The sequence below is a fragment of the Urtica dioica genome, chromosome 3 (assembly GCF_054948205.1).
Source record: "Urtica dioica subsp. dioica isolate 48M chromosome 3, U.dioica_male_clone48M_v1_H2, whole genome shotgun sequence".
NCBI lineage: Eukaryota > Viridiplantae > Streptophyta > Magnoliopsida > Rosales > Urticaceae > Urtica > Urtica dioica.
The window spans coordinates 3,752,307-3,779,436 of record NC_142758.1 but is presented as its reverse complement, the minus strand read 5'-3'; the positions used below and the strand labels follow the sequence as shown (position 1 = coordinate 3,779,436).

General features: G+C 38.1%; 3 protein-coding genes and 1 long non-coding RNA gene across 5 annotated transcripts; 2 read left to right on the top strand and 2 right to left on the bottom strand.

Moving 5' to 3' along the window:
* The first annotated feature begins 563 nt into the window (after positions 1 to 563).
* LOC149402120 (putative UDP-3-O-acyl-N-acetylglucosamine deacetylase 1, mitochondrial) lies at positions 564 to 3,985 on the top strand. Its single transcript, XM_089610178.1, has 7 exons — positions 564 to 1,107; positions 1,175 to 1,483; positions 2,043 to 2,249; positions 2,843 to 2,944; positions 3,101 to 3,165; positions 3,442 to 3,586; positions 3,880 to 3,985. Exons 1-7 carry the CDS (start codon positions 1,045 to 1,047, stop codon positions 3,946 to 3,948), a joined length of 960 nt encoding a protein of 319 aa, XP_089466304.1. The 5' UTR covers positions 564 to 1,044; the 3' UTR covers positions 3,949 to 3,985.
* Positions 3,986 to 9,599: 5,614 nt separating this feature from the next.
* On the bottom strand, positions 9,600 to 12,287 carry RIE1 (RING-finger protein for embryogenesi). The gene is made up of 5 exons (XM_089609994.1): positions 11,721 to 12,287; positions 11,420 to 11,539; positions 11,070 to 11,202; positions 10,827 to 10,982; positions 9,600 to 10,097 (listed from the first exon to the last, which is right to left on the bottom strand). Exons 1-5 carry the CDS (start codon positions 12,125 to 12,127, stop codon positions 9,936 to 9,938), a joined length of 978 nt encoding a protein of 325 aa, XP_089466120.1. The 5' UTR covers positions 12,128 to 12,287; the 3' UTR covers positions 9,600 to 9,935.
* A 4,953-nt stretch (positions 12,288 to 17,240) lies between these two features.
* Positions 17,241 to 20,411, top strand: LOC149402118 (Glutamyl/glutaminyl-tRNA synthetase, class Ic). Its single transcript, XM_089609180.1, has 6 exons — positions 17,241 to 17,499; positions 17,678 to 17,774; positions 17,909 to 18,062; positions 18,144 to 19,213; positions 19,312 to 19,779; positions 19,877 to 20,411. Exons 1-6 carry the CDS (start codon positions 17,351 to 17,353, stop codon positions 20,093 to 20,095), a joined length of 2,157 nt encoding a protein of 718 aa, XP_089465306.1. The 5' UTR covers positions 17,241 to 17,350; the 3' UTR covers positions 20,096 to 20,411.
* A 1,918-nt stretch (positions 20,412 to 22,329) lies between these two features.
* Positions 22,330 to 25,233, bottom strand: LOC149402117 (uncharacterized). 2 transcript variants are annotated; one of them, XR_016296145.1, is made up of 3 exons: positions 25,020 to 25,233; positions 23,636 to 23,759; positions 22,330 to 22,554 (listed from the first exon to the last, which is right to left on the bottom strand). It is a non-coding gene; the product is annotated as an uncharacterized LOC149402117 (long non-coding RNA). The 2 variants fall into 2 exon arrangements; XR_016296144.1 differs by lacking the exons at positions 22,330 to 22,554; positions 23,636 to 23,759 and adding an exon at positions 24,216 to 24,493.
* Between the last annotated feature and the right edge of the window lie 1,897 nt (positions 25,234 to 27,130).

Genomic DNA, 27,130 nt, shown 5'->3' with positions numbered 1-27,130 from the left:
TCTTTTAATTGTTAATTTTACTTAGTATAATGATATTATCAATATTTCCTAATTTATATTTTATAATACATATAAATATACGTACGACAAATAACGTATTATATATATAATATCTATACTAAATTACTAATAGACTAAATAATTAAATATATAATACTATTCTTTTTTATTATTTTAAAGAATATTTGTAATATAGTAGAAAAAATATTACAATTTCTTTGAAAAAAAATTATTTTATTATATTTTTTAATATTGAGAAAGTAATGTAAATATTAATAATGTATATCTATAAGAAAAAAAGTTATAGGTATATTTTAAATTTGATTGTTTTATTAGAAATTTAAAAATATAAATAGTGGTACATAATTTTATTATATTTTGTTATAAGATTATTGTCGATATATCACCAATATAATCGGTAATCGGTATTAAAATTGTTATAAAATATCCGTCGATATATCCGTAAAATCAAAACTTCGATATGGGTATAGATATTGATATTTTGAACATTGGTCACGATGGCGTCCGTGAATCGAGACTAAAAAAAAAAAAAAAAAAAACAAACTTTGGGGACCGCTAATGCACTAAGAACACTAGTGAACACATCTGGCCTCAACAGTCCGAAAAGCCCCACAACCTCATCGGCCATATTTTTCCTCACCGTGCCCAGAAATCAAGGTCGCCCAGCAAACAATATTCCTCTCAAGCATTTCGTCGAACATTTTGTGTGGATAAAATACAAAGCCCACCTTGCCATACAAGCTGAGCAACGAGGTTCTGACGAACACGTCGCCGAATCCAACGGCCTTCATTCACCGCGGCGTGAACCTTTCGACCGACGTGAAAGTCTCCCTCTAATTTGATTATATTAAATTAAATGATGTTTTAATTCAGTTTTCGTCCTCGGTGCATTCAGAGTGCAAACAAAAAGTACCAAAGCGAAGATGGAAGCTTCCGATAAGTTTTAATTGGCTTTTAAAAGAGAGTGTTCTAGGGTTTCTGAGTGCCAAAACGACGGCGTTTCTCCATTTCAGCTTCCGATCGATGACTCTCCACGGCGCTTTCAAGTCCTTCTTCAACTCCTCCAAATTCATCTCATGGAAACCAGTACTTACTCTCTCTCTCTCTTAGAAACAAGGCTTTTGTTTGATTGTTTGGCTTTGTGGGAGCGCAGAGCGGGAGAGCTCAGCAGACGGTGGCGAGGTGCGTTGAGTGGAGCGGGAATGGCCTTCACTCCGGCAAGGCGTCGACGGTAAGGCTGTGGCCGGAGACCGCCGGAGGAGGAAGATACTTCGAGTTCCGGTCGAAGGCGATCCCGGCTTCGGCCGAGTTCGCCGAGGACTCGCCTCTGTGCACGACGCTCTGCCGCGACGGCCTCAGAGTCCGAACCGTCGAGCACTTGCTCTCCGCGCTCGAAGCCTCCGGAGTCGACAACTGCAGGATTGAGATCGAGAGCTCCGACCCCGACGATCACGACGTCGAAGTTCGTTTTTTTTCATCTTCACTCGTAACACAAAACACTTGAATATCAAATTTTACGACAAATTCATTAGGGTTCATAAACACCTTTAAGTTCTAACGTTGTGGACATTTATTGGCCAAGAATTTTTCCGCTTTTTTAATTTTCTCTGTTGTTCAAAGAAACTTTAATGTCCATACTTTAAAGTTTAAAGTTTAAACACAGATTTGCCGGTATTGATTTTCGGTCCACTATTTCTTTTTTATCCTCTTGTCCACATTATCAGTTGCTTGCTTTTTTGTCTTTCTGAAAGGAAAATTCTATTACATTGATTACCTTAATAACTATGCACGTAATTTTGATTTATCTAAACTACAAACAAAAAATTAGTCTTATTTTCTTTTAATTTTTCGGTCCAACATTTTCCCCTAGTAAAATCAAGACAAAAGTTTGAAACTTGGCTGTGAAAAAAAACACTATCCAACGTGATAGTGTTTGTGCAAGGGTGACAAAATAACAGAAACTGATGATGTATGAACGCGATTGTCTGTACACCTTCTGATGCATCAGAACTCATACGCAGGTTCCGATTTTTGATGGATCAGCGAGTAAGTGGGTTGAGGCAATAGCTCAAGCTGGGTTGAAAGCTGCGACGGATCGGCATGGAAATGGCTGCGAAACGATGGTAGCTTGTGTGAATGAACCGGTTCATGTCTGGAAGAACGATTCTTTTGCGGCTGCGTTTCCATCACAAAAACTCCGCATCACTTATGGAATTGATTTTCCACTGGTAATAATGCCCTCGCCATAAAAGCGTGGTATATTGTTGCTTTCTTGCTTTCACTCGTATTTTTTTCCCCTTGCTTATTTTTGCTTTGAATATCCTTCCTTTTCTTAATTCATCCTAATAGTAAAAAAAAAAGAAAAAATTGTATTAGCCCAACCTTGTTCAACCACGAATTCGATACTTGGAGATTGGTTCTAAAACCCACGGCCCAATCCGGTTTTGTCGACATTGATGGTTTTGTCGTTGTACCGTCAGTCTTGTTAGGATCCCCCATTATATCACTAGACAGGAAAAGAAAAACTATTGAAGAGGGCAAATAGATAGGTATGGTTATTATTTATTTTCCTGTTTAATTTCCGTTATTTGAATTGGGCTTTTTCTATAAGAGAATTATATATAGATATTCTTAACAACACATAAAATCTGTAATGCATGACATGAGTAATGAAACATTTGTACCCAAACCGTAACGCTAGACTCGAGCGCTTATTTATTTCCGAATCTCGATTGCTTGCATATCAAGTGTGGGATCGGAGTTCTGAAATTGTTTAAAAAGTACAAAGTGAGCAGTATAAAGTCATATGTAATGTTTGCAGGTACCTGCAATTGGGTGCCAATGGTTTTCTTCAACTGCCTTTGATAACTCATTCTACGCCAACCAGATAGCATCCTCGAGAACTTTTTGCATTTATGAAGAGGTTGGTTTTGAAATGCTGTTTCTGTTTCTTTTCACAATTTGACGCAGTTTTAGGACAACACCCTCGAGCTTTTTTTTTTTTTTTTTTTTTTTTTTTTTTTTAACGAATTCCATATAGGGAATTATTTTGATGCAAACTATTGTGAGTTTCTTTCAGGTGGAGAAAATGCGAGACGCAGGACTTATTAAGGGTGGTGGACTAGAAAATGCAATTGTTTGTAGGTCAGATGGTTTAAAATTTATCCAGTATATAGTTAAAGGGGCTTTGTAATGTTTAACTAAGTTCAGTACCAAAGAGTTCGGAGAATAGATATCTGTTGGAGTCATATTTACTTGAGCTGGAGTTTTCTCAACTCAAAAGTAAATAAGCTTTGACAACAATGATACATATTCTCTAATGATCTAAGTTTCCAAGGTTTTATATGCATATTTGAAATAGTACATGAAGGCCACAAATAGTATCTCAGATTCATATTACTTTCTACTTTCTTTCTTCAGTGCTTCGAAGGGCTGGTTGAACCCCCCGCTCCGTTTCGACGATGAACCTTGTCGCCACAAGGTTTTAGATCTTATCGGCGATCTCTCTCTTTTCGCAAGAGCCGGTTCCCAAGGGCTTCCAATTGCACACATAGTGGTTTACAAGGTATTTCTCAAACCATCTTTTTTTTTTTTTTTTTTTGGGTCTCCTTGCTCATTTGAGTATTTTTACAACCTTCTACCTTATATAATGCCACAACTTAGATTCTCAGCGTGGGATCTAGTTATATTTTTTCTTGCATTTTTTTTAAATAAAAAAAATGCAAAGTTATAATCAAATGCTTTCCATTGAAATTTGGTTCAAGCATATAAAGGTGAAACAAGGTAAGGACGGTGACTACTTAAATTTTATATATTGTCGAACTTGAATTATGCTCATTAAAAAATGATGTATTTCAGGGTGGACACAAACTACATACTGATTTGGTGCGTGAGCTTTTGACACGTGAGCTATCGACAAGTTTCTAAATGTATTCAAGCAAAAAAAAAAAAAAAAAAGAAAAAAAAAAAGACAAGTTTCCAAATGTAGTAAATATTTCATTTGTCATTTGATCATCAGACATTTTTCAAAACCTTTTACGGCAATTGCTAAGTTTGTAGATTTCTTTTAGAGAGATCTATAGGCTAATATTTCAGTTTTGGGAAAGAGCCACATGGTTCTAAGGTAACCAATTTTAGTTAAGAATGTATGACGTTGAAATTACTGAGTGCTTTGTTTTTATTTTTGCTTAGGAATATTTCAGTTACTTGCAAATTCTTATAGGAATAAAGTAAAAAGATAAAGCAAGAGTTGAAAACTTTTGCACCAACATAAAAGCTTTTCAATGAAAGAAAAATCATTATCGATCTTATTAATTGCTCTGGTTGCCACTTTACACTTTAAGATGGGTAAAATCTGTTATCATAAATAATTAAAATTGTTCAAGCTTAAAAGTATGCCAAAAACCAAAGGTTTGATTTCATTTCGGGAGCTGTGTGGGCATATAATCATATATTGTACATGCCTATTGAAAAAAACATTCATGAATCATATCTAAATCATTAATAACGTACATGCCTATTGAAAAAAAAAAAACATTCATGAATCATATCCAAATCATTAATGATAATAATCATGTATCGTACTAGTCTATTTCTGTAGTTACTTGTATAGTAATTTTAAACCAAGTGCTGTGCTGGCTAACTGACATCTATCGAACTAGAGTGAAATAACTAGGAATAATATATGATCAAAACACTACGATCGACTATCACTACTACAAAAACAGGTTATAGCGTCACTTGAAAAGCAACACACAAAATTTTGAGATGAAAATTAAAATCAAGTTCCCTGGTAAACTGAAAAAAAAAAAAAAAAAATCCAAACTCCTTATCAGATTGAAAATAAATGAGGTCATGTAGGGAACATGAGAAAAAGAAAAAAGAAAAAAAAGAGAGATGAATGCGAAAAGAAAAAAAAAAAAAAAAAAAAGAGAGAAGAGTGCGAAAAGAAATAAAAAAAAAACTGTAAACGTACCAAATAACGTGTGATCGTTGGTGTGGGCTCGATACGGTTGAAGACAAGTAAACATAAAAAAAACTATATAAAAAAAAACCATAGATAAAAAAAATAAAGAGTTATTTCATTAAAAAGACATTTTGGGGTGTTCAAGTTTTTTTTTTTTTTTTTTGAAAAAAGTAAACGAAAATGGTGGTATTTACGATATATAATATTTTTAGGGGAGGTACGTGTCATGTATATTAAACTGAGGGGAGATATATGATATTTCTGGAAATTGAAGAAACAAATCGCATATTTCGATTAAACACATGAGATAATGTTGATATTTTTCCTTAAATAACGATAACTATCAATATATTTTACTATATCATATATATGTATATATATGTACACATTACAACATCATCTATTATTTTGAAAAAATGGTATGAAATAGCCAATTCAAACTATGACTTTTGCAAAATAGTCATAGTTTCATTAGGTATAGCAAAATAGCAAATTGAGAGTACAAATACCATTATACCCCTTATTGTTTGGTATATAAGCTTCAGTTTCAAATTTCGTCCCTTTTTTTCCTTCAAATTTTCGCTCAAACTCACTCTTCTCTTCCGATTTCCTTCAAAATCTTCATTTCCCGATCGATCGTCAGTTTCCCTTTCTGCTTCGGAAAAGTTCAGAATCACGTTCTTTAGGGGTGAAATCGGTTCGGTTCGGTTCGGTTTTGGACCAATTTGAAAACCGAAACCGAATTTTCGGTTTTGAAAATTTTGGACCAATGACCGAACCGAATTGGTCAAAAACCGAAAAATCGGTTAACCGAAAATTCGGTTAACCGGTTTTGTAAAACCGATAACCGATTTTATAACCGTTTTAAAACTGGTTAACCAGTTTCGAAACCGGTTAACCGAAAAAATCGGTTAACCGATTTCAAAACTGGTTAACCAGTTTTAAAGATGTTATAATTATCCAAATCGGTTATCCGGTTCAAATCGGTTAACCGATTAAAATCGGTTATCCGGTTTAAAACTGGTTATCCGGTTTCAAAATTGGATAAAAAAAAATCGGTTAAATAACCGATAACCGAATTTTTGGATTTTCAAAACCGATAACCGAACCGATTCTTAAATTCGGTTTCGGTTAACCGAACCGAATTTTCGGTTTGATGACGTGGCACCGAATTTCGGTTCCGGATCGGTTCGGTTATCGGTTTAACCAATTTTCGGTCAATTTTTGTACACCCCTAACGTTCTTGCTCGTCGTTGGTGAATTGCTCGGATTTATTCTCGCGTTCCTTCAGTTTCGAATTCCTCTGTTTTTTCCTCGATCGTCAATTTCAGTTTCGGCGTTCCTTCTCGTCGTCGGCGAATTGCTACGATTCTCGTGTTCCTTCTCCGAGTTTGCGTTGATTCTCAGTCGTCGGCGAATTCATCAATGAATTCCCACAGCGATCTTCATTAATCCAGCTGAATTCAAGGTTTGTTCTTTTTTTCTCTGTTTTTCTTATCTCCTATATTGCTGAGGATTTTTATTTTATTTTGTTGTATCGAAACTGTTATTCAGGCGATTTTCAATGGCATTGGTGCCGAGTTCTATTTCTCTACCAGATTTTGCAAAAACATGTCAGTTTCGTTCTTAGATTGAATTTTTTCAAGTTGTTTTTGTTTTTGTTTTGTATTCAGCGTTTATAAATTGGATTTCCAAGTTTTGATTAAATTTAATCATGCCTCGAATAATTTTAATTCAGCCTTCATAAAGCTTACATTCTGTCTTTATAGTTCGTTGGGATTAAATTTAATCATGCCTTCACTAATTTTAATCATTTGTTCATAATGCTTACATTATGACTTTGTGGTTCGTTAATTTTGTTCATGATCCTGAATTCCTGGATTTCATTAACACTAATCAAGGTTCTCTTAATGTTAATCTACATTTTCATTGTGTAGTCGATTTGTTCGAAGCTCTCGCATTAATTTGTTGACGACGTTGGCCTTTCCGATGATGATTTGCAAGTTGTTTCGGATTCCGACGTTGGCCTTTCCGATGATGATTTGCAACGGTGAAGGAGCACGAAAGGGCTGACACTGCGGTGGCGGAACAAATTTCAACCCGAGGCGAGGATGGCGAAGGTCAAATGGTTCCAATCCAAAAAATAAATTTGAAGATGAGGGTAATTGTTCATTAATCCTGGATTAATTTTTAGGAAGGCGGGATTAAAAAAATATTCGCTTACTTAAAACATGATTTTTTGTTGTAATTGTTGCAGGGAACTGCAAGGCGAGAAGCTCCAATCGTCCGCAGGTCACCGCGGAAACGCGAGCAACAAAAGGCTGCGGTTATGTGTCTGCCTTACACAACGGAGTTTGGATCCGAGGACCCCGATGCGCAAAAACAAAAAAGGCAAAAGAAGGTTGCTTTGAAGAAGAATGCAGAAAAGCCTGAGAAGCCGGCCGTGGAGACGACAACAGAGCAGCCCCTGGAGACGTCTACCCCCGAGGACATGTCAAGCTTCAGCCTTAACCTTACTCAAGCTATGATTAAAAAATGAAGAAACATGTAATATGAATGGTTAGAGTAATATTTGGGTTATTTTGTTATCATTATGGAACCTTTGATATGTTTTGATAGTATTATGGAACCTTTAGTATGTTTCTGGAAATATTTAGACAATGAAAAAAAATTTGGTATGTTTAAGTATGTGTTTTGGTATGTCTTAATATCAGTTCTCTATCTCCGTTTCTATCATTGCATTGAAGGTTGGATTAGTCAGTTAATTTCATTGGAAGTTTAATCCAGGCCGGATTAAAATTAGTCCTACCTTAAACTCATCATCATCGGAATCCGAAACAGCTTGCAAATCATCATCGGAAAGGCCAACGTCGTCAACAAATGCGAGAGCTTCGAACAAATCGACTACACAATGAAAAGGTAGATTAACATTAAGAGAACCTTGATTAGTGTTAATGAAATCCAGGAATTCAGGATCATGAACAAAATTAACAAAATTAACGAACCACAAAGTCATAATGTAAGCATTATGAACAAATGATTAAAATTAGTGAAGACATGATTAAATTTAATCCCAACGAACTATAAAGACAGAATGTAAGCTTTATGAATGCTGAATTAAAATTATTCGAGGCATGATTAAATTTAATCAAAACTTGGAAATCCAATTTATAAACGCTGAATACAAAACAAAAACAGAAACAACTTGAAAAAATTCAATCTAAGAACGAAACTGACATGTTTTTGCAAAATCTGGTAGAGAAATAGAACTCGGCACCAATGCCATTGAAAATCGCCTGAATAACAGATTCGATACAACAAAATAAAATAAAAATCCTCAGCAATATAGGAGATAAGAAAAACAGAGAAAAAAAGAACAAACCTTGAATTCAGCTGGATTAATGAAGATCGCTATCGGAATTCGTTGATGAATTCGCCGACGACTGAGAATCAACGCAAACTCGGAGAAGGAACACGAGAATTGGAGCAATTCGCCGACAACGAGAAGGAACGCCGAAATTGAAATTGACGATCGAAGAAAAAACAGAGGAATTCGAAACTGAAGGAACGCGAGAATAAATCCGAGCAATTCTCCAACGACGAGCAAGAACAAGATTCTGAACTTTTCCGAAGCAGAAAGGGAAACTGACGATCGATCGGGAAATGAAGATTTTGAAGGAAATCGGAAGAGAAGACTGAGTTCGAGCGAAAATTTGAAGGAAAAATGGGAGGAAAATTTGAAACTGAAGCTTATATACTAAACAATAAGGGGTATAATGGTATTTATACTTTCAATTGACTATTTTGCTACACCGAAACTATGGTTATTTTGCAAAAGTCATAGTTTGAATTGGTTACTTCATACCATTTTTTCTTTATTATATCACATATCTTTATTATATCACATATCTGTACATATTCAAATAACACATTATTTTAATCAATATTAGTATATGTTATATATATATATATATATATATATATATATATATATATATATTCCAAGATAGTATATGCTATTGTTTAATATAATACATTTACGAAATTTAAGTATATTATAACATTATACTTTGCTTATATCATTAATATATAATATATTTTTATTTTTAATATTCTATTTCACTCTAATTTTTTTAATATTTTTTTATTTATCAAAATTTAACTTTAATTTTTATTTAGTTGATAAATAGTTTGGTCCATAATACTTTAAAAAAATCTTACATGATAAGAAAACATGCACCATATATAAATCACTGAAACATCAAGACAAAGAGTTATTTTTCTACCTAAATTTTGTTACTTGTTAAAAACTATTGACAATAATATTACTAATCTTAGTTTAATGAAATTGAAAACTCTTCAATATACTCTCTTTTCCCTATTTTTATTTTACACTTTTTTTTATTTAAAAATGATAATAATTTTAATAAGCGTTCTTGAAACTAGTATATGTATATGTATATGTATAGTAACATACTTACATTAAAGAACACTATTGAAAATATAATTGACATTCGGATTCGGATCTATCAGTAAAGACTCCAATGCTTGTTCAAGACTCCAATGCTTGTTCTTTTACAATAATTATAATAACTAAAATCAAGACTCGAACTGAAGAAGAGAAGAAGAATCTGTTCCATCATACTCGGAATATCAGAGGTACTCAAGCAGCCTTATGTTACATAAAAATAATTTACCAAATCAAAACTAACATTTGCTGTATAACAAAATAAAATAAAAAAACAAACATTCAACCTTATTCGCTGCTGCACTTACCCCCGAGCGTCGAACAGCAAGAGAGGGTCAACTGAACTGCCTTATATAATACAAGGCTCGGTTGACTTCTTTTGGTTTTCCGACTCGTTACAAGTGGATCGGTTTTCTTTCTAACTTTACACCGTTTATACATGAAGAAAAAAAAAATTGGATTCATACCCTGATTGTGTATTCATACTTGGTCACTTCCTTTGAGAATATTGTACTTGCAGAGTGGACATGTTGCGTTCAACTTCAGCCATTTCACGATACAATTGGAGTGGAAATGATGATTGCACGGGAGAGCATGAAGATCCGCACCATCCTCGTATGAGCTTAGGCATATACAGCACTCCTGGGGACAATTTAACAACATCCATATAAATTCACTTTCCGTATGGAAATGAAATGCTTGGGAAACATTTCGCCGGTAAGAGAGCGCCTATTGGCACTCAAGTTTTAACTGCTAAAAATAATATTAAAAATAGAACCACAAAGCAATGAATCGGATGCAAAATGGGCTGTCCATAATAAGATCTAAAAGAAAAATCCAAAAAAAAAAAGAAGTGAATACACAAAGTAGACCGTTAAGTATTGGACTTGTTGCAAAAGCATTCCTACTAAACTCGAAGCTTCCTGCAGATGGCCGTAGTATAGAACGAGGATGAGTATTCCAACGAAAGAAATATAATACCCAGTTCGTCTCAAGCCAATGCATACCAAACTGTTATGTATTTAGAATCTAGAGTTATTAGTTAGGGAAATTAGGGGTTTTCAATTATGGAATTAGGGTTTTATATTCTGCCTATTTACTATTCCGAATTTAGAGTAATTAATTAGGTTTACTTGTGTAACTAGGGTTATGTTAGGTCTCTATTTAAGAGACCTTAAGTTAATGAAAAAACGAAGCCAATAATCAATCACCAAAAGTTTAGTCTCTCTCAAAAGAGGGGAGACTAAGTTCGGTGAAAGATTGGTAAAGCTCCCATTTCGAGATCGAATCGCAGGTTGTAATACATACTAAATTATTCCTAGATGAACGGAACACTGGTATAGTAAAAAAATAATGAAGAAATGGATGTACCGCGTCCTCCGGTAAAAGAATACGATCAGTTGCCAAGTATGCGCTGTCTGTTTCAACGGGGATCATCATTCCCGCTCCAACACTAGGGTTTGCTTCATCACTTGCTTGAAATGTGTACCGTGGAAGAATGCCAAGGTCTGATTCTGACGCACCTTCCTGATTTTATTGAAGCACACACGGGATATGAAAGAGTTGCGAAGGCAAGAATTTTCCTTTAGGAAATAAAGTTTACGATTCTCATACCTGCCCCGCAACAGCGTAAAGAATTGCAATGATGCACGGCAAACAACAGCACAGAGCGACTCCGATCAGACACGCCAAAACAACACAGAAGATGGCAAAGAAGACGTCAAACGCCAGAAAAATCACAGCCAACCTGCACAACTTGAGATATCAGCCGACATGTCAAAGTGTCGAGACTGAGATCTTTGCTCGGTCTAGACTACATTACTCAGATTATTGTCTCTGGCAATTCATACAGATTAGGTTCACTTCAATCAAATTAAAATGTGGAATGTTTGGTCCGACATTTGTTCGGCTTACTTATGAAGAAACATAAATGGCAATAGACAGTTTGTTTCAATCAGTTGTACCAGTATAATCTCGGAGCATTTTGCGGAAGGGCTTCATCGCCAGAGACCACCCAGTAAAAGCCAACCATCCACCAGATAAACGACGCTATTGTGTTCACCGACTCGCATCGTTTTGTAAGACTAGAAAAAACCCCACACGAAAAAATCAGTCGAAAAAACCCATCGATAAATAGAACCATAGTTTTCATCCTAGGCATTATTACTTTCACTGGCTAGTCCTAAACTCTTTCGGGAGTGTGTGAATCAAACTCTATATAAAAACCATTAATCTCCTCCAACCACAATTTGAGAGAAGACACACCTGGAGCGAGCTGAGCGATTGGTCTCTCGGGACTCATCATCGTCGTCGGTCTGGTTCCTCCTCCGGCGATACTCGAGACAGACGAGGACGACGTGGACGAGGCACTGGAGAGCGTAGCCGCAAATCCAGAGGCGGATGGGCGTGTTGGGACGCTCGCCGGCGGTGATCGCCAGCATGGCCGCCGCCACCACAACGAAGGCCGTGTTCCAGAGCATGTCCAGAGCCACCACCGGCTTCGAGTACCCCCAGTCGGCGCGCCGCTCCTCCAGCTGCCGCGCCGCCGTCTCCCTCACCAGCATCGACGCGCCGCGCCGCCCCGTCGCCCGACCCAGCACCGCCGCCAGAGTCGTCGGACCCTCGCCATGCCGGGGCCGGAGCAGGGGCGCCTCGCCGTCGTCGCCAGACATCCTAGAATCGGAAACAGAAATCTGAGAGGGTCTTTCGTGGAGAGACTGTTACTGTTATTTTATTTTTTTTTAGAGGGAAAGTACGGTGGAATAGAATGGTAGATGAGAGACCGACCCAGACAGTTGTGTACTTATTGTTATTCTAAGAGAGAGAAAGAGATATTATGATAAACACACACATAATTACTTTATACTTTATTCTGTTTTCTATTTTATTTGTCCTTTGACTTACTGATTGAGGTTCAGTTGAGGCTGAAAACGCGGTGATCCCAGCTTTGTTTTGTTTTATCACATCAAAACACCTATAATTGATTAGATCTTCTTTGCAATTGGTCTCCTGATAAATAATTAACATAAATTATTGATGTTATGTCTTCGATTGTTTTCACTCGAGAGCAAAAATGACAAAGCACAAAGCCCACGTGTGAAGGTTTCGGGACGAGCCTTCGAGCCAAGTTCTCAAGATAAACTTTGGGTCAAGTCCCCTAAAGAATCTTTGTAAACTATTATCAAAATCACATACTCTACCCAAGACTTTCGGCAAAAATGACCAGAAACCATTGGCGAAAATAGTCAAGATCATTGGCAAAGTTATAAAGACCATCGACGAAAATAGCTCAGAATCATCGGCGCACATAACTATCGGCGCAGAAAACCATCGTCTCAAAAGAGAACCTTAGACAAATGGAACTTTAGGCACAAGAGAACCTTAGGCAAAGCGAACCTTACGCGATGAAGGGCTGATGAACCTTACGCGATAGATTAGTAAAATAATTTCATCGATAATTTTAAAATTGTCGACGGACATCCTTAAGGTAGTTTTCGTTGACCCTTGAAATCCAAGTCTTGACCAACCATTAGCCCTCTTTTCTCTCAAAATATTCTTCCTCATAACTTGCCGCAGAAGTGTCTACGCTAAAGGTGAGGTCGTTGGTCCCGACTTGTTCAGATTCCAGATGCATTTCCTGAACATGCTCCCCCCGGTAGCCGGAGTAGACAGAGTTCCCAGCTCAGTGCTCGGATGAGTCTCAATCCTCGCCACGATGACAGATGCGCTAGATTCAGTAGACATTTTTTCGCTACAATACAATGAGGAAAGATAAAAAAAAAATCCTATCATGTAGCTCTTTATTCAACTTCTTTCTTCATTCAATGGATCTTTTGTTAGAGCTCGGGAATGAAAATGTGACCGATGAGATACTTCGGATAGGGCAACTGCGAAAACAGGTCAGTCCCGACCAACTTCAAGAATGTGATACCATTCAAAATCTCGAAAAAAAAATGGAACACCACCCATGTGGGGAAGATAACATCCTCGGGATCAGGATCCGTCCTCCGAACCACTCGAGGATCAAATTTTAGGTTTAGATGCGAAAAAATCCCCCATTTCTAAAACAAAATTAGTGGAAAATATGTGGAAAAACCCTTCATTACCAAAACAAAATGTCAATCGAATTTACGTCGCCTAAGAACTTGAAAATATATAGGTTCTGAGCATCGAAACCACATAAACATTTTGATTCACATGAATTTCCTAAGGCAAATCAAGCGAAAATTAACATATATTGGACACAACAGTCAACCACAAAGAATAAAAACTTACCCAAACCAAATATGGGATGAACAAGATCGTAAGATCAAAGATTCGTCAAAAATCGCGACCGAGAAGTCCAAAAGACAAGATGAGCGTTGAAAATTCTAGAAGACGCGAAAATGATTTCAAAATCCGGAAAGAAGTCATATATACCCGAGATTAACAGTCAAGATAAAGCGTGTCCAGGAAGCTTCGTTAATCTGACGGTAAAGACGAAAGGTCGCGACGATTCAAAAATAGTTATAATCAAAACGACGCCGTGTCATTTTCTCAACCTCAAAGAGGCCTGAGCAAATCGTACTCGAAACATACCGAGTAGAAATATAGTAAAACTGATGCAGCGGAGGATTCAAAGATAGGAGATTGATTTAAAAAATACCAAAATAAAAGGTAAACGTAACCGGATAGTCGAACTTGATCGTTGATTCGTGCACAAATAACCGATCGAAGAACCTTCCTTCGCCTATTGATTCGCTCGTGAATGCTAGACTCGGGGCATCCAATCACCGTTGATTCGCGCACGAATGCCGGTTTTCGGGCATCAACTCGGAGCTCGCTCACGACGCTCGGATTTGGGAGAAACACTCAAGTTTCAATTTTTCATTTCATCAAAAATCTATCTTTTACAAAACAAGTCACCAAGATTTATAGTGCATCTTGAGACCTTTTACATACCAAAAACCGATGAATGTAATTAGGAATAAATACAATTCAACACACATTAATACCTCGAAAATTAAAAATAAAAACTGAAGAGTTACAAAATCGGGCAGAAACTAAACCGTCCATTTTGAAAGCCTAAACGTCAGAATTCGGCTTAAATCCCAAGACCCCACTTTGTGGGTCTTGTTTACTAGGTCGATTCCACTCAGAAAACACTACTCTTTTGTCTGTTTCGGTGATTTCAACATTCTTGAAACTGTAGCCTAGTTTGCCCTGCATCATTAAGGAAGGTTCTTCGATCGGTTATTTGTGCACGAATCAACGATCAAGTTCGACTATCCGGTTACGTTTACCTTTTATTTTGGTATTTTTTAAATCAATCTCCTATCTTTGAATCCTCCGCTGCATCAGTTGGTATCAGGGCCGAAGACGATCGCGAATCATGCAGATTTTTGCTGGATTCATTGACGACGACTCACACGTGTTCAAGATTGATGTCGAAGAAAAAGAATATTTCTTTGATCCAATCGGTGATCCTATCTACGATGAAAGCGACGATGAAGAAGAAATAATTGGTGAGCAATTGAGCAGTCCAAATCTTTATGAAGAACAAGAAGATGATGAAGAAAAACAAGAAGTCGTGAAGATAGCTATCGCTCCAACGATTAATAGTCAAGCCGATCGAGCCCATGATGACTTCGTTGATGTGCCCTTTTTGTTTGAAGTGGTGTTTCGATCATCAGAATTCAAGAATACCATCATCCTCCTTCCACACCACCTAAAGATGCATCGAATTCGAGGACGAATTCTGTCAAACAATGGGAGAATGATGCAGGGCAAACTAGGCTACAGTTTCAAGAATGTTGAAATCACCGAAACAGACAAAAGAGTAGTGTTTTCTGAGTGGAATCGACCTAGTAAACAAGACCCACAAAGTGGGGTCTTGGGATTTAAGCCGAATTCTGACGTTTAGGCTTTCAAAATGGACGGTTTAGTTTCTGCCCGATTTTGTAACTCTTCAGTTTTTATTTTTAATTTTCGAGGTATTAATGTGTGTTGAATTGTATTTATTCCTAATTACATTCATCGGTTTTTGGTATGTAAAAGGTCTCAAGATGCACTATAAATCTTGGTGACTTGTTTTGTAAAAGATAGATTTTTGATGAAATGAAAAATTGAAACTTGAGTGTTTCTCCCAAATCCGAGCGTCGTGAGCGAGCTCCGAGTTGATGCCCGAAAACCGGCATTCGTGCGCGAATCAACGGTGATTGGATGCCCCGAGTCTAGCATTCACGAGCGAATCAATAGGCGAAGGAAGGTTCTTCGATCGGTTATTTGTGCACGAATCAACGATCAAGTTCGACTATCCGGTTACGTTTACCTTTTATTTTGGTATTTTTTAAATCAATCTCCTATCTTTGAATCCTCCGCTGCATCAAAAAGTGTTCGAAGTATAATTGAATTGAAGATCATACCATATAGTTCCTTATCATTTTTACTAAAATACTAAGAAAATGGAAGGCTGCTATTACTCATATAAATTGCTTAAGTCCGAGCATGTGCTTGGATGCATTGAGAACAGAAGGAATCCAGCATAGAGCCCGAGTCAAATAGGCCCGAGGGCTCATGAATGTTAAGGAACGACTCGTTCATAAGTCAAGAACGAACTCTATCAGGCAGAAACTTCGGAGAGAATTAAAGATGGTAGGTCAAAGATTAGTCAAAACAAAACAAACACGTGTAAATAAATCAAAATTAAAGTAAAATGCACACCTCAACGGTTAGATGCGAATAACCGCCCATTACGCACTGGGAGCAGTTACTTAATAACCGTCGAGAACGTGAGACTGATCACCCCGCGTATTCGATCCAAAACCTTTATAAATAGAAGAGGAACTCGCTGAAGACAGACACTTCACTTTTACGTACACACACGTCACATGTCAGAAGTCTCAGCTATAGTTAAACACCCTCATTTACTTTCTCTCTTTTACTAGATTCGTCTGTACTTATATATAATCTTGCTTAGACACTCGAAGTTCTCGGGTCTGCTTTCTCGGAATCCAGTGCTCTTCGTGAGCATTTGTTGTATTAATTTTGTTTGTCAACAGAACTCATAACCGTCCATAGCCTCAAACCCTAAGAAAAGCACTGAAAGAACATGATTTATCTTATTGTTATCATAGATCACTCTAAATGAGCAATTAGAAGAACCGGCTCCATAGTGAAAATTCTACTTTGAATTTAACTTAATTAGCAACCAAACAAACAATATAATCCAATAATAGAGAGAAAGACCTTGAAGCACTTGTGAATTCGAGTATGTGAAGCGTCAAGTTCCTTCACGATTGCAACATGAGAGCGATCGATTTGACGCTTGAGATATTCGAGCCGAGATGATGCCATATCCTTGAGATTGGAGATGGAGCCTAGACTCGTCGGAGGGCGTGACGGAGACGTGAATAGAGGTGGTGAGGTCGGAGATCCCACGACGACTATAAATTTGACCTTGGCGGTGCGTTGATTTTTCGTGCTATTGCCGAAGATGGCCAAAATCAGCGATTGGCTCCACGATGAATTCATGTTGTTGCCAAGGAACTCTGCCGCCGCAGAAAGCCCGTCGATCGTACGTGCGTAAATAGAAATGGGCTGAAAGAGAGGCCGAAATTAGAAGAAGGGTAAAACAGACTTTGCAACTATCATATTTGTGCCGATTCTGCAAAAACGCAACAAATATGTTGGTTTTGCAATTAAGGGATAAAGGGTGACTTCTGATGTAAATTCCAAAAAAAAAAAAAAAAAAATTTGTTAGTCAGCGTTTCTGTTGGGGAGATTCCAAGCTGGGCCTGTTTGTATCGGGCCATACACAAAGTTAACCTAGTAAGTGCGCACACCAGAGTTGATCAAAACTGATGTTCTGCTAAGAATACTAAAAACCCTTTCGACCACCAATCTCGTCGGCGTTAATGGAGATAACGGCTCTGTACTTCCCGGCGGACGGACCGCCGCTCTCAGTCGTCGCCGCCGCAAAGATCGTCGGTGTCTCTCTTCCCGATCCCGACGCCGCCGCTTTCCCCGACCCGCCTCAGAGTCCGTCATTTCGTCTCTCCAATGGGTATTGCGTTTTCCCTCGTCACTGCATTTCTTCCTTATCGACCTTCAATCCCGTAGATTTTACTCATTATTACGATGATAGTGAGAGATAACAGAAGTCTGAAGTTCATTTCTCAAAATGAACACCACATTCGTAATTCGATTGTTTTGAATCATATCGTAACGATGTTGTAATCTAGGGAGATATTGAACGGGACAACTGAGCTCCTTCGTTATATTGGTCGAACAGCAAGCTTTCCAAATTTCTATGGCCAAAATGCTGATGAATCAAGCCAGGTAATTTTTTTTTTTTTTTTCATTATATCCAATCAGCTTCTTTGAGAAGGTATTACAGTTTTAAAGTAGTGGTTTGGCAATTCTCTTGTGTCATGTAAGAGTTATCATATTGTCCGTTTCTTGTTATATGTTAGATTGAGGCATTGCTTGACTTCGCTCCAGCCCTGTCTCTGGGATCGTCGTTCGAGAGTGCATGCAGATCTTTGGATGATTATCTAGAAAGGCGAACATTATTTGTCGGTAACTCTTTGTCGATCGCGGATATTTCTATCTGGGCTGGTCTTGCAGGTATAAGTGGTTAATTGGTTGTTTATTACACTGTGCCTGAATGTCAGTTTTAAGATTTGTGTACCTATGTCTCTTCTTCAGGATCTGGGAAAAGATGGGAAAGTTTGAGGAAGTCAAAGAAGTACCAGAACCTTGTGCGGTGGTTCAATTCAGTACTCGCGGAACATAGCGACGCTTTAGCTGATATCCTCGAAACCCACGTTGGGAAACAAAGCGGTGGGAAGGTCGATGCAAGCCGGGATGTTTCTGCAGCAGGAAGCAGCAAGTCTTCGTCCGAGATAGACCTTCCAGAAGCCGAGTTTGGAAAAGTGAAACTAAGATTCGCACCGGAACCCAGTGGTTATCTTCACATTGGGCACTCAAAAGCTGCGCTGTTGAACCAGTATTTTGCTCAGCGATACGGAGGAGAAATGATACTGCGTTTCGACGACACAAACCCTGCTAAAGAGAGCAACGAGTTCGTCGAAAATCTCGTGAAGGACGTCGAGACTCTGGGCATCGAGTGCAAAACCGTCACGTACACCTCGGATTACTTCCCCGAGATGATGGAGATGGCTGAGAATCTGATCCGCCAGGGAAAAGCGTACGTCGATGATACCCCGCGTGATGAGATGAGGAAAGAAAGGATGGAGGGCATCGAATCCAAGTCTCGAAGCAATTCGGTGGACGAGAATCTGAAGCTGTGGAAGGAAATGATTGCTGGTTCTGAGAGGGGTCAGCAGTGCTGTGTCCGTGGAAAGTTGGATATGCAGGACCCGAATAAATCTCTGCGCGATCCAGTATATTACCGCAGCAACCCGGTACCTCATCACAGGATCGGGTCCAAGTACAAGATATATCCTACATATGATTTCGCGTGTCCATATGTCGATTCTATCGAGGGTATAACACATGCTCTCAGAGCTAACGAGTACCACGATCGAAATGCTCAGTACTACAGGATTCAGCAGGACATGGGTTTGAGAAAGGTCCATATTTATGAATTCAGCCGGCTGAACATGGTCTACACGGTTCTCAGCAAGAGAAAGCTTCTATGGTTTGTCCAGAACGGGCTTGTTGATGGGTGGGACGATGCCCGTTTCCCAACCGTCCAAGGTATCATCCGACGGGGTCTGAAAGTCGAAGCCTTGATTCAGTTCATCCTCGAGCAGGTGAGAACACGATTGGTCTGCCCTTTAATTCTTCATCGCTTTTTTATTGAAACCGTTTGTCAAACCGTAATTGTACTCTGTTCCTGTGTGTGTTTCAGGGAGCTTCGAAGAACATCAATCTCATGGAGTGGGACAAACTTTGGAACATCAATAAGAGGATAATCGACCCCGTGTGTCCACGACATACCGCGATCATCGAAGACGGTCGCGTGTTGTTGACTCTGACGAACGGCCCTGAGAAACCTTTTGTCCGCATCGTACCCAGGCACAAGAAGTACGAAGACGCCGGAGAGAAAGCCACGACTTTCACAAGGAGGGTGTGGTTGGACCGTGCTGACGCCGAGCTAATTTCCACCGGCGAGGAAATCACACTGATGGATTGGGGAAACGCCGTTGTTAAAGGGATCGAAAAGGACCAAAATGGTAATGTGACACACTTGACTGGGGTTTTGCATCTCGAAGGATCTGTGAAGACGACAAAGCTGAAGCTCACCTGGCTACCCGAAACAGACGAACTTGTTAACTTAACATTAGTCGAGTTTGGCTATCTGATCACAAAGAAGAAGGTATGTCTCTGTCGGTTGATTAGTCTAAGCAATCGTTGCTTAGCTCTCAGCGGTGTGTTTATGTATTTACGTGTACGAATTGCTGGTGATTTTGCAGCTTGAAGACGACGAGGATTTCCTTGATGTTCTCAACCCATGTACTAAGAAAGAGACTTCAGCGCTCGGAGATTCGAATATTCGAAATCTCAAGAGAGGAGATATATTGCAGCTTGAGAGGAAAGGATATTTCAGATGCGATGTACCTTATATTAGGCCGTCCAAACCCGTGGTCCTCTTTGCAATCCCAGATGGCAGGCAACAGACCAGTCCCAACTGAAAAAAAAAAAAATATAAGTTCCAGTTTTCTTAATTGTTGTTTATTGTTGGTCTGATGGTAATACCTTAGAGACCTCGCTCACGGGGGCTCGGATTCCTGATTGAATCATATGTAACTGCTGTTTTTTTGTGTGTGTTTTAATTTGTTTGGCTTTACCATTTGAATGTGAAAAAAAAACGCCCCTCATGCTTGCTACTCTTTTTCTCAGCTTTCTACAAGGTAAGTTCTAGCGATGGTATCAATAACAGAAAATATTCGAGTACAATGCTGCAAGTATACATTAGGCTTTCAGAAATTTAACATTTATTCCCTAAAATATTTTGTCCCTTTATGTAAATTTTTCTGACTTTTTCGTTAGTAATTTTTTTAAATGGCCAAAATACCATTTACCTAATGACCCTTCATTTTGAATTGTTTTATTAATAAAGAAAACAAAACTTAAAAGTTCAAGGATCGAAATACTGTTTCGAGGTTTAGAATTTACTGGCAACCACCGGTATTCGAAAGAAACTCCGTGGAAAAACAGAAAAGGAAAGTGAAAATTGTACCGTTGATAATATCGTTACCGTCGAGTAATAACGTCAAATATCGTACTTACCGAGAGGAATGTAGTGAATAAATATTTTTAAAAATTCATACATAACATAGGATAAAAATTGAAAAAATCTGCAACTGATTATACATAAAATTTCATATTTTACAACTAATTTAACAAAAAAAAGTCAAAAACACATTCAAATCTAAATCTTATTTTCTAATGTAACCAAAAAATAAAAAAAAAAAATAAAAAAAAATTGGATACAAACTCCAATTAAACACAATAATGAAGTTAGAAACTAAGAATTTGAACTAACTCATATAAAACTATCGACAAATTTTGTGAAGAACACTAAATATCATCAGATTTTAAGAATCGTCGGTATTTGACCACTTACCGGTAAGTTTCCGTCGGAATGCGTGAACATTATCCTAAAGACAACCGAAAAGTGGACAAATTCCCTGAAAAACACTGGAAATCGGAACGGTTTCCTCGAAATCTAAGAAAAAAACGGAAAGTGAACGGTTTTGTACATACCGATACCGAGACTTTGAAAAAAACGGTTTCCGGACTAGTTTTCGTCCGGTTTCCCCGGAATTTCAAACCTTGCTTAAAACACAACAAGATTAGCGAAAACATACGCTCATGCATAATATACACAAACCAGTCGAAAATATTCACTCAATTTTTTAGTAGATACCTCTAGTAGAATTTTTTGGGGATGGAGCGATGGGTATTTGGCAATGATGGATTTCAAAATTGGGAAAATCAACCTGCAAGTTCTGCACCACACGCCATGAAGTATAATATCGCCGGCAAAGCCTCCTCTCTCGGTCATCATTCGGATGTTTATTCAATTATTTAATTCATTCCTCTTTATTTATCTCTTCTTTTGAACGTCCTTGAATTTTTCTAAAAGTAGATTCCACGTCTTCTTTGAACTTTATCAAAGCATCCTAGAGTTGGAAGGAGAAGCTATGTGAAATCTACCATAATCGAATCTAGAATATGGTTGTCGAATCACAAACATGAAGAGAAGGTGTGTTTGTGTTGTTTGAGATCACCCGCCCGCTTGTTCTTCATCGCCACCATTTCCATTCTTCTATCTTTCCACAATTCTATTAAAATAAAAAAACACTCTTTTCAAATAATTTTTTCCATATACAAAAAATCAAATAATACATGTTTTCAAAGTCTAAATGGACAAATAAAACACTCAGAGATGGTCATTGAACCAATGGACAAAGGCTATGGGCTCGAAGATGGTAGCGAAGACTGTGGAGATTATGTTTTCGAGAGGTTGAAGAAATACCATAATCAGAAATGGAGTGGAGAAAAAGGAAAAAAAAAAAAAAAAGCTTGCGGATGTGGTGGCAAAGACTATGAATATTTTGATAAATTGGTGTTTGTTTCGTTAGTCGTAACTAAAATTACTAATTGAAAATTCAACAAAATGTTATGGGAAAGGACCAACTCATTAAATTATTTTAGGGGATATTTAATTGAGAATTTGTCACGACCCGCAGGACACCCGTCGCCCTCGGACCGCGACCTTTACCTATACTCATATACTCTCAACTCATTCATTATTTATAAACCACATTTTTTGAAAAGAGTAGCATTGAAGTCATGAGTAGTTTGTAGAAAAATACGGTAAAATTTTTTCTTTTCTTTTTAAAATGCTTTACAACTACTTATGACCGCTACTCGTAAACACGGCCTAGGCCTTCAGCGCGTGTTTACATTTTACAAAACTTTAGTAAAATACTTACTTAATATCAAATGAACTAGAAACAGAGTTCGAGCTGGTTTTAAAGAAAATAAAACCTTACATGTCTTCCCTACATGTATCCGTCCTTGCCGCAGGTCGTCATGAGATCTACGTTGACTAGCACTTCCGCTTCGCCTGAGCTTCCTTCATCTACAGGGAGGGGGTATTGTGGGGTGAGTCACACCGACTCAGTAAGCAGGATATCTAACCTAGTGCTACATGAGATGCACGAATGCAGATGATGAATACAGACAATAGATGCTGATGACGAATGCAAATGACAACAGCAGGTAGCAGATTCAGCAGAATAACGATCATTCAGCATCAAGGAAATATCTAACTGGCTAACACGAACAATTTCTTATCGAAATCCATTCATTCATTCAGGAATCCGGCATTCTCCGGTTCCCTCAAAATCTCATCCATCTCACGCATCCCGGCGCCTTACATCAGTGGACTGGGCCCAATCGACACTTCAGTCCGCAGCCGCTCATGAGAGATGAGTAAGCTATTCCGAAAACTCGAGCCTAGCTCTCGGAAAGCCGAAGTTTTAATGTCTGGGATCCACTAGCACATGTAGGAGGGCCTTAACGCGCGTTTGGTGGAGTGGATCAAACCCTCACCAATCCCTGGTTACTCCAGGATTCATATTTCCCTCAGGACAGGTAAGCCACCCATCGACTCACCTGAAGCCACCCATCGACTTCCCATTAAAGGGCCTTTGGGAATGCCACCCGCTTCATTGCCGACAAAGGTTCATTACGTTTTACAGGAGCTGTCTACAGCCTACCTGTCTATCTTACTACAGGAGGAGATCTTATCGGGATAAAGCCCGTCATTAACATTATTAATTTCATTGTATGGCTCTTTAAGTATTTTAGAAGGAGTTGTCGACAGCTGTGAGGCTGGACCTTCTCCTAGAACAGTTCCTCTCGGGATTGAATCCGGAGGACACCGTCTTTCCTCCTCCTGTTGTCCTCTTCATCAGGACGAAAGGGTAAAACCTATTACAGAAGCTTAACATAGTTTTAAAGGCTTCAAGGTTCTTAACCCGCTAATCGTTTAACCCTATCATTTTATTATCTTATTAAGTTAGTGGCCGAAGCCTTATTCGGTCGTCTTGTCTAACTGAGGGTTTATCTTGGTTTTAAGGATTAAACGAATAAACATAAACAATTACTCTACTAGGCACCATTCCCCTTTTGGCGCCTCAAACCTAAATCCCACTTACCTGGATTATTGTCGCTTTTAAGCTTCGAGCGCTGAGGTCCTTATCCTCGGGTTGCGTGCTTCCCGATATACCTCCTTCCGAACGTTATCCTTGAGGTTGTCGTACGTGCTGGTTCAACTAACTCCTGTGAGACGAACTAACGTTAAAGTCTAAACCAAGTGTATTTGTCGAACCACTACGTACAGACGATTAACGACACAAAAGTCGAGAACGTTCAGAGAATCATCAATCTTAACAAAGACTCAAGGCTAGAAAATCTGGTCACTCTCCCGAGACTCTAGCAACTTAGAGTAATGAACTACTTTTCTCGAATTCGCTCGACATCCTCAACGAACTCAAAACGTCACAAATAGAAAGTCGACTTGACTTTCATACTAGACATGATCCAAACAGGAAAATCGACGGTTTAAGCTTGACTTCAAATGTTAGAACTCAATTTCACCCTTCGAAATGAGTTCCGACTCAGGAACGTTTAAAAGCTCAATTTATCGAAAACACTGGTTTGACTTGACTTTATTCGATAAATTCCAAATTATACTTGAGTGAACTTAACATAGAAATATTTTTTAAGAACACTCGATATAATAATTTTCCCCTGAAATTATTATATAACTACTAATAAGTGAAAGACTTTTCTTTTGAGAATACATTTCCGATTACAAACAATTAAAATACGACATAATAATTAAACATCTTCGAGCTTCCGCGACTTCCGTGCCGCGAGCAAAAACGTTGACTCTTGTACCTAATTAAGACAAAACCCGACGCTCCTCTTATAATTAACGCCCACTCGTCGGTGTTGACCTGTGACACCACTGAGACTCGAGAACGGAGGCCCATGCCAACCGAACTCAACCGCTCGTAAAACAACAGATGGGTTAATAATATTCAACAGCCGGAAGACCATAATACCCCTAACTCAACTATACCGACAACACCAAAATTGATCAAGACCCGGTTCTCAGATCTCTGAAAATACACGGCCAGCTCAACATTTCATATCATTTCAACCATATTATTTCAACCAAAAGTACAGTTACGGGTTTCAGCCAAATTCAAATCAACAGAGGCTTACAAACACAAAATGGCCAACGTGAATCGTCACCCTCAACATAAATTCAGAATCAATCCAGCAAAACAATCTCAGAATCACGTTAAAAAAAATCAAGATCAAATCCAATCAAGCTCAAACACACGGCCAGAACCATTTTACACGGCCAGAACCAAATTCAAATGCAAACTCGTCTAAAATCAAGAACAACCATCTCAATCTCTCAGAATCATCATTCAATCAACTCATTGAACCAGCAAATTCGCTTTAAATTAAAAACCCCCAAATTCCAACCTGAAAATTTTGAACCCTATAGATAGAAATCTCTCTTACCTCAGGTGAAATTGGTGGGGTTCGAGTCTTCTCCGGCCCTCTCTCCCCCTCTTTCCCGGCGATCTCTTCTCGGCCGGTGACCTGGGTGGCTCGCGGCGGCTCTTTTCCTCGGCGGAGCGCGCGCGAGGTGGGTTCCGGGTCTCGGTGGCTTGCTGTCGGCCAACCTCTTCCTCCGCGAGCTCACCCTCGCCGCTCACTCCCTCGCTCTCTTTCTCTCTCTCGCTCTCCTTCTCCCGCTCGGTTCTCTTCTTCTTCTTCTTCTTCTTCTTCCCTTTCTTTCTTTCAGTCTTTTTTTTTCCTGATTCGTTTTAGTGTGTGTGTGTGTATGCCGAGTGATATGTATCACTAGAAGAGGTTTCTAGTCACTAATGACGTGGAGAAGATAAGAACAAGTGTGAGAAATTTCCAAAATTCTCACTTGGCCTTCTTTTGCCATTTTTTTTCAAATGGGTCCCTTAAAAATTGTTACAATCACGTCCTTTTTCATAATTATTTAATTAAATCCATAACCGAACGGATTATAATTCACTCGAGCGACGGAAAAATATAACGAGGAATTTACTTCACTAATTTCCTTCCAGATTCCTTTCACGTTGAAATTAGTTAGGTCGTTAAAATATATTTTCACTTTCACAATCCTTCTTACATTCGTGAAAATATTCCAAAACCTTATCGACCTTGATATTCTTAAATTTCCCATCTTCGATCATTTCCTCGTTCCTTCGAAAAATTCCCTGATATTATTTCCTCTGAAATCTTGAAATCTCACTTCAAATGTGAACCGATGGAGTATAGAGAAAATCTTCTCGTTTATTAGAAACGAGAGATGAATGAAATTCTATATAAATTCAAACGAGAGAGAGAAATATAATTTCATTTATTTATTTGCGAGAGAGAGAATCATATGGAGACGGCGTTTAGAAAGTTAGGTTGTGCGGGTCTCACAGAATTAGTAAGGCTTTGAAACTCTGAAAATAAGAGGAAAAGGGTGATGGAATTTCTTCCATTTTCCTTGTGTTGTTTGGATGGAAGGAATATAGAGAAATGAAAGTAGGAGAAAAAATGTATAATTAATGAGTCGATTCCATTTTCCACGAATATGTGAGTTGAATACGAAATTCATCCAAATTTATACGGGGACCTCATTTGTATCAATTTATCTTCCACTTTCTCTTTTTTTCCCTCTCACTTTTCACGACTTCCAAATACAACATAGAATTTTGATTTTCCCTCTTACTTTTCATTCAACTTTATTTTGTCATCATGTTTTCATTTTCCCACATATTTTTCAGTTCGAATCGGAGTCTAAAAGTAAAGGATCTATACGATATTTACGAAAATTCAAGGTATACTTGCATCATTTCATTTAGACTCATGAGATCTATATACAGTAAAATGAAAAGATATATGCGATACTTACAACAATTAATTCAGACTCGTATGATAGATATGATATTTTCCTAATCAATTACTTTTTAATAAGACATCCTATCGTATTTAGTGATGTTTCCAAGTAGGAGTTCTAATGAAGTTGACGTACGGGGACTTAAAGTTAAAGATTTGCAAACTTATCGAGGTTTGTCTAAGATTAGAAAAATAGCCAAAATGTGCAGTAATTAGGTTTCAAAAACAAAATTAATCTTAGGATTAATATTTTTGAAAGTGATAAATTACTTATAATGATTATAAAAAAAATTTAATCTTTGTGTAAAAAAATATTTGACAACGTAACTTTGACTACTTTGCTGAAAATTTGAGCTATTTTACTAATCAATTTGTTTCAAATGACTATTTTGTACAAGTTTTCCTTTCATGCATATTCCTGTATAAGACGAAAGTACATTCAACAACATAAGGTTATGCGTATAGAATGTTTCAAAATTTCATCCCATAAACACTAAAAATATTGTTTAGACAAGCATATAAACTAATTTTATAAAACCTACGGAACGAGCATGATATTATGTAAAGCAATACAAACTTCTTGAAGCGTGCTTGAGCTTTGAGAAGCTTTTGGATTTTGAACACACCGTCTTGACCTTGGTTTTTGCGTGATGTGCACAACCAACCACAAAAAGAGTCTTCGCATATGCTAAAAGAAAAGACTCTCG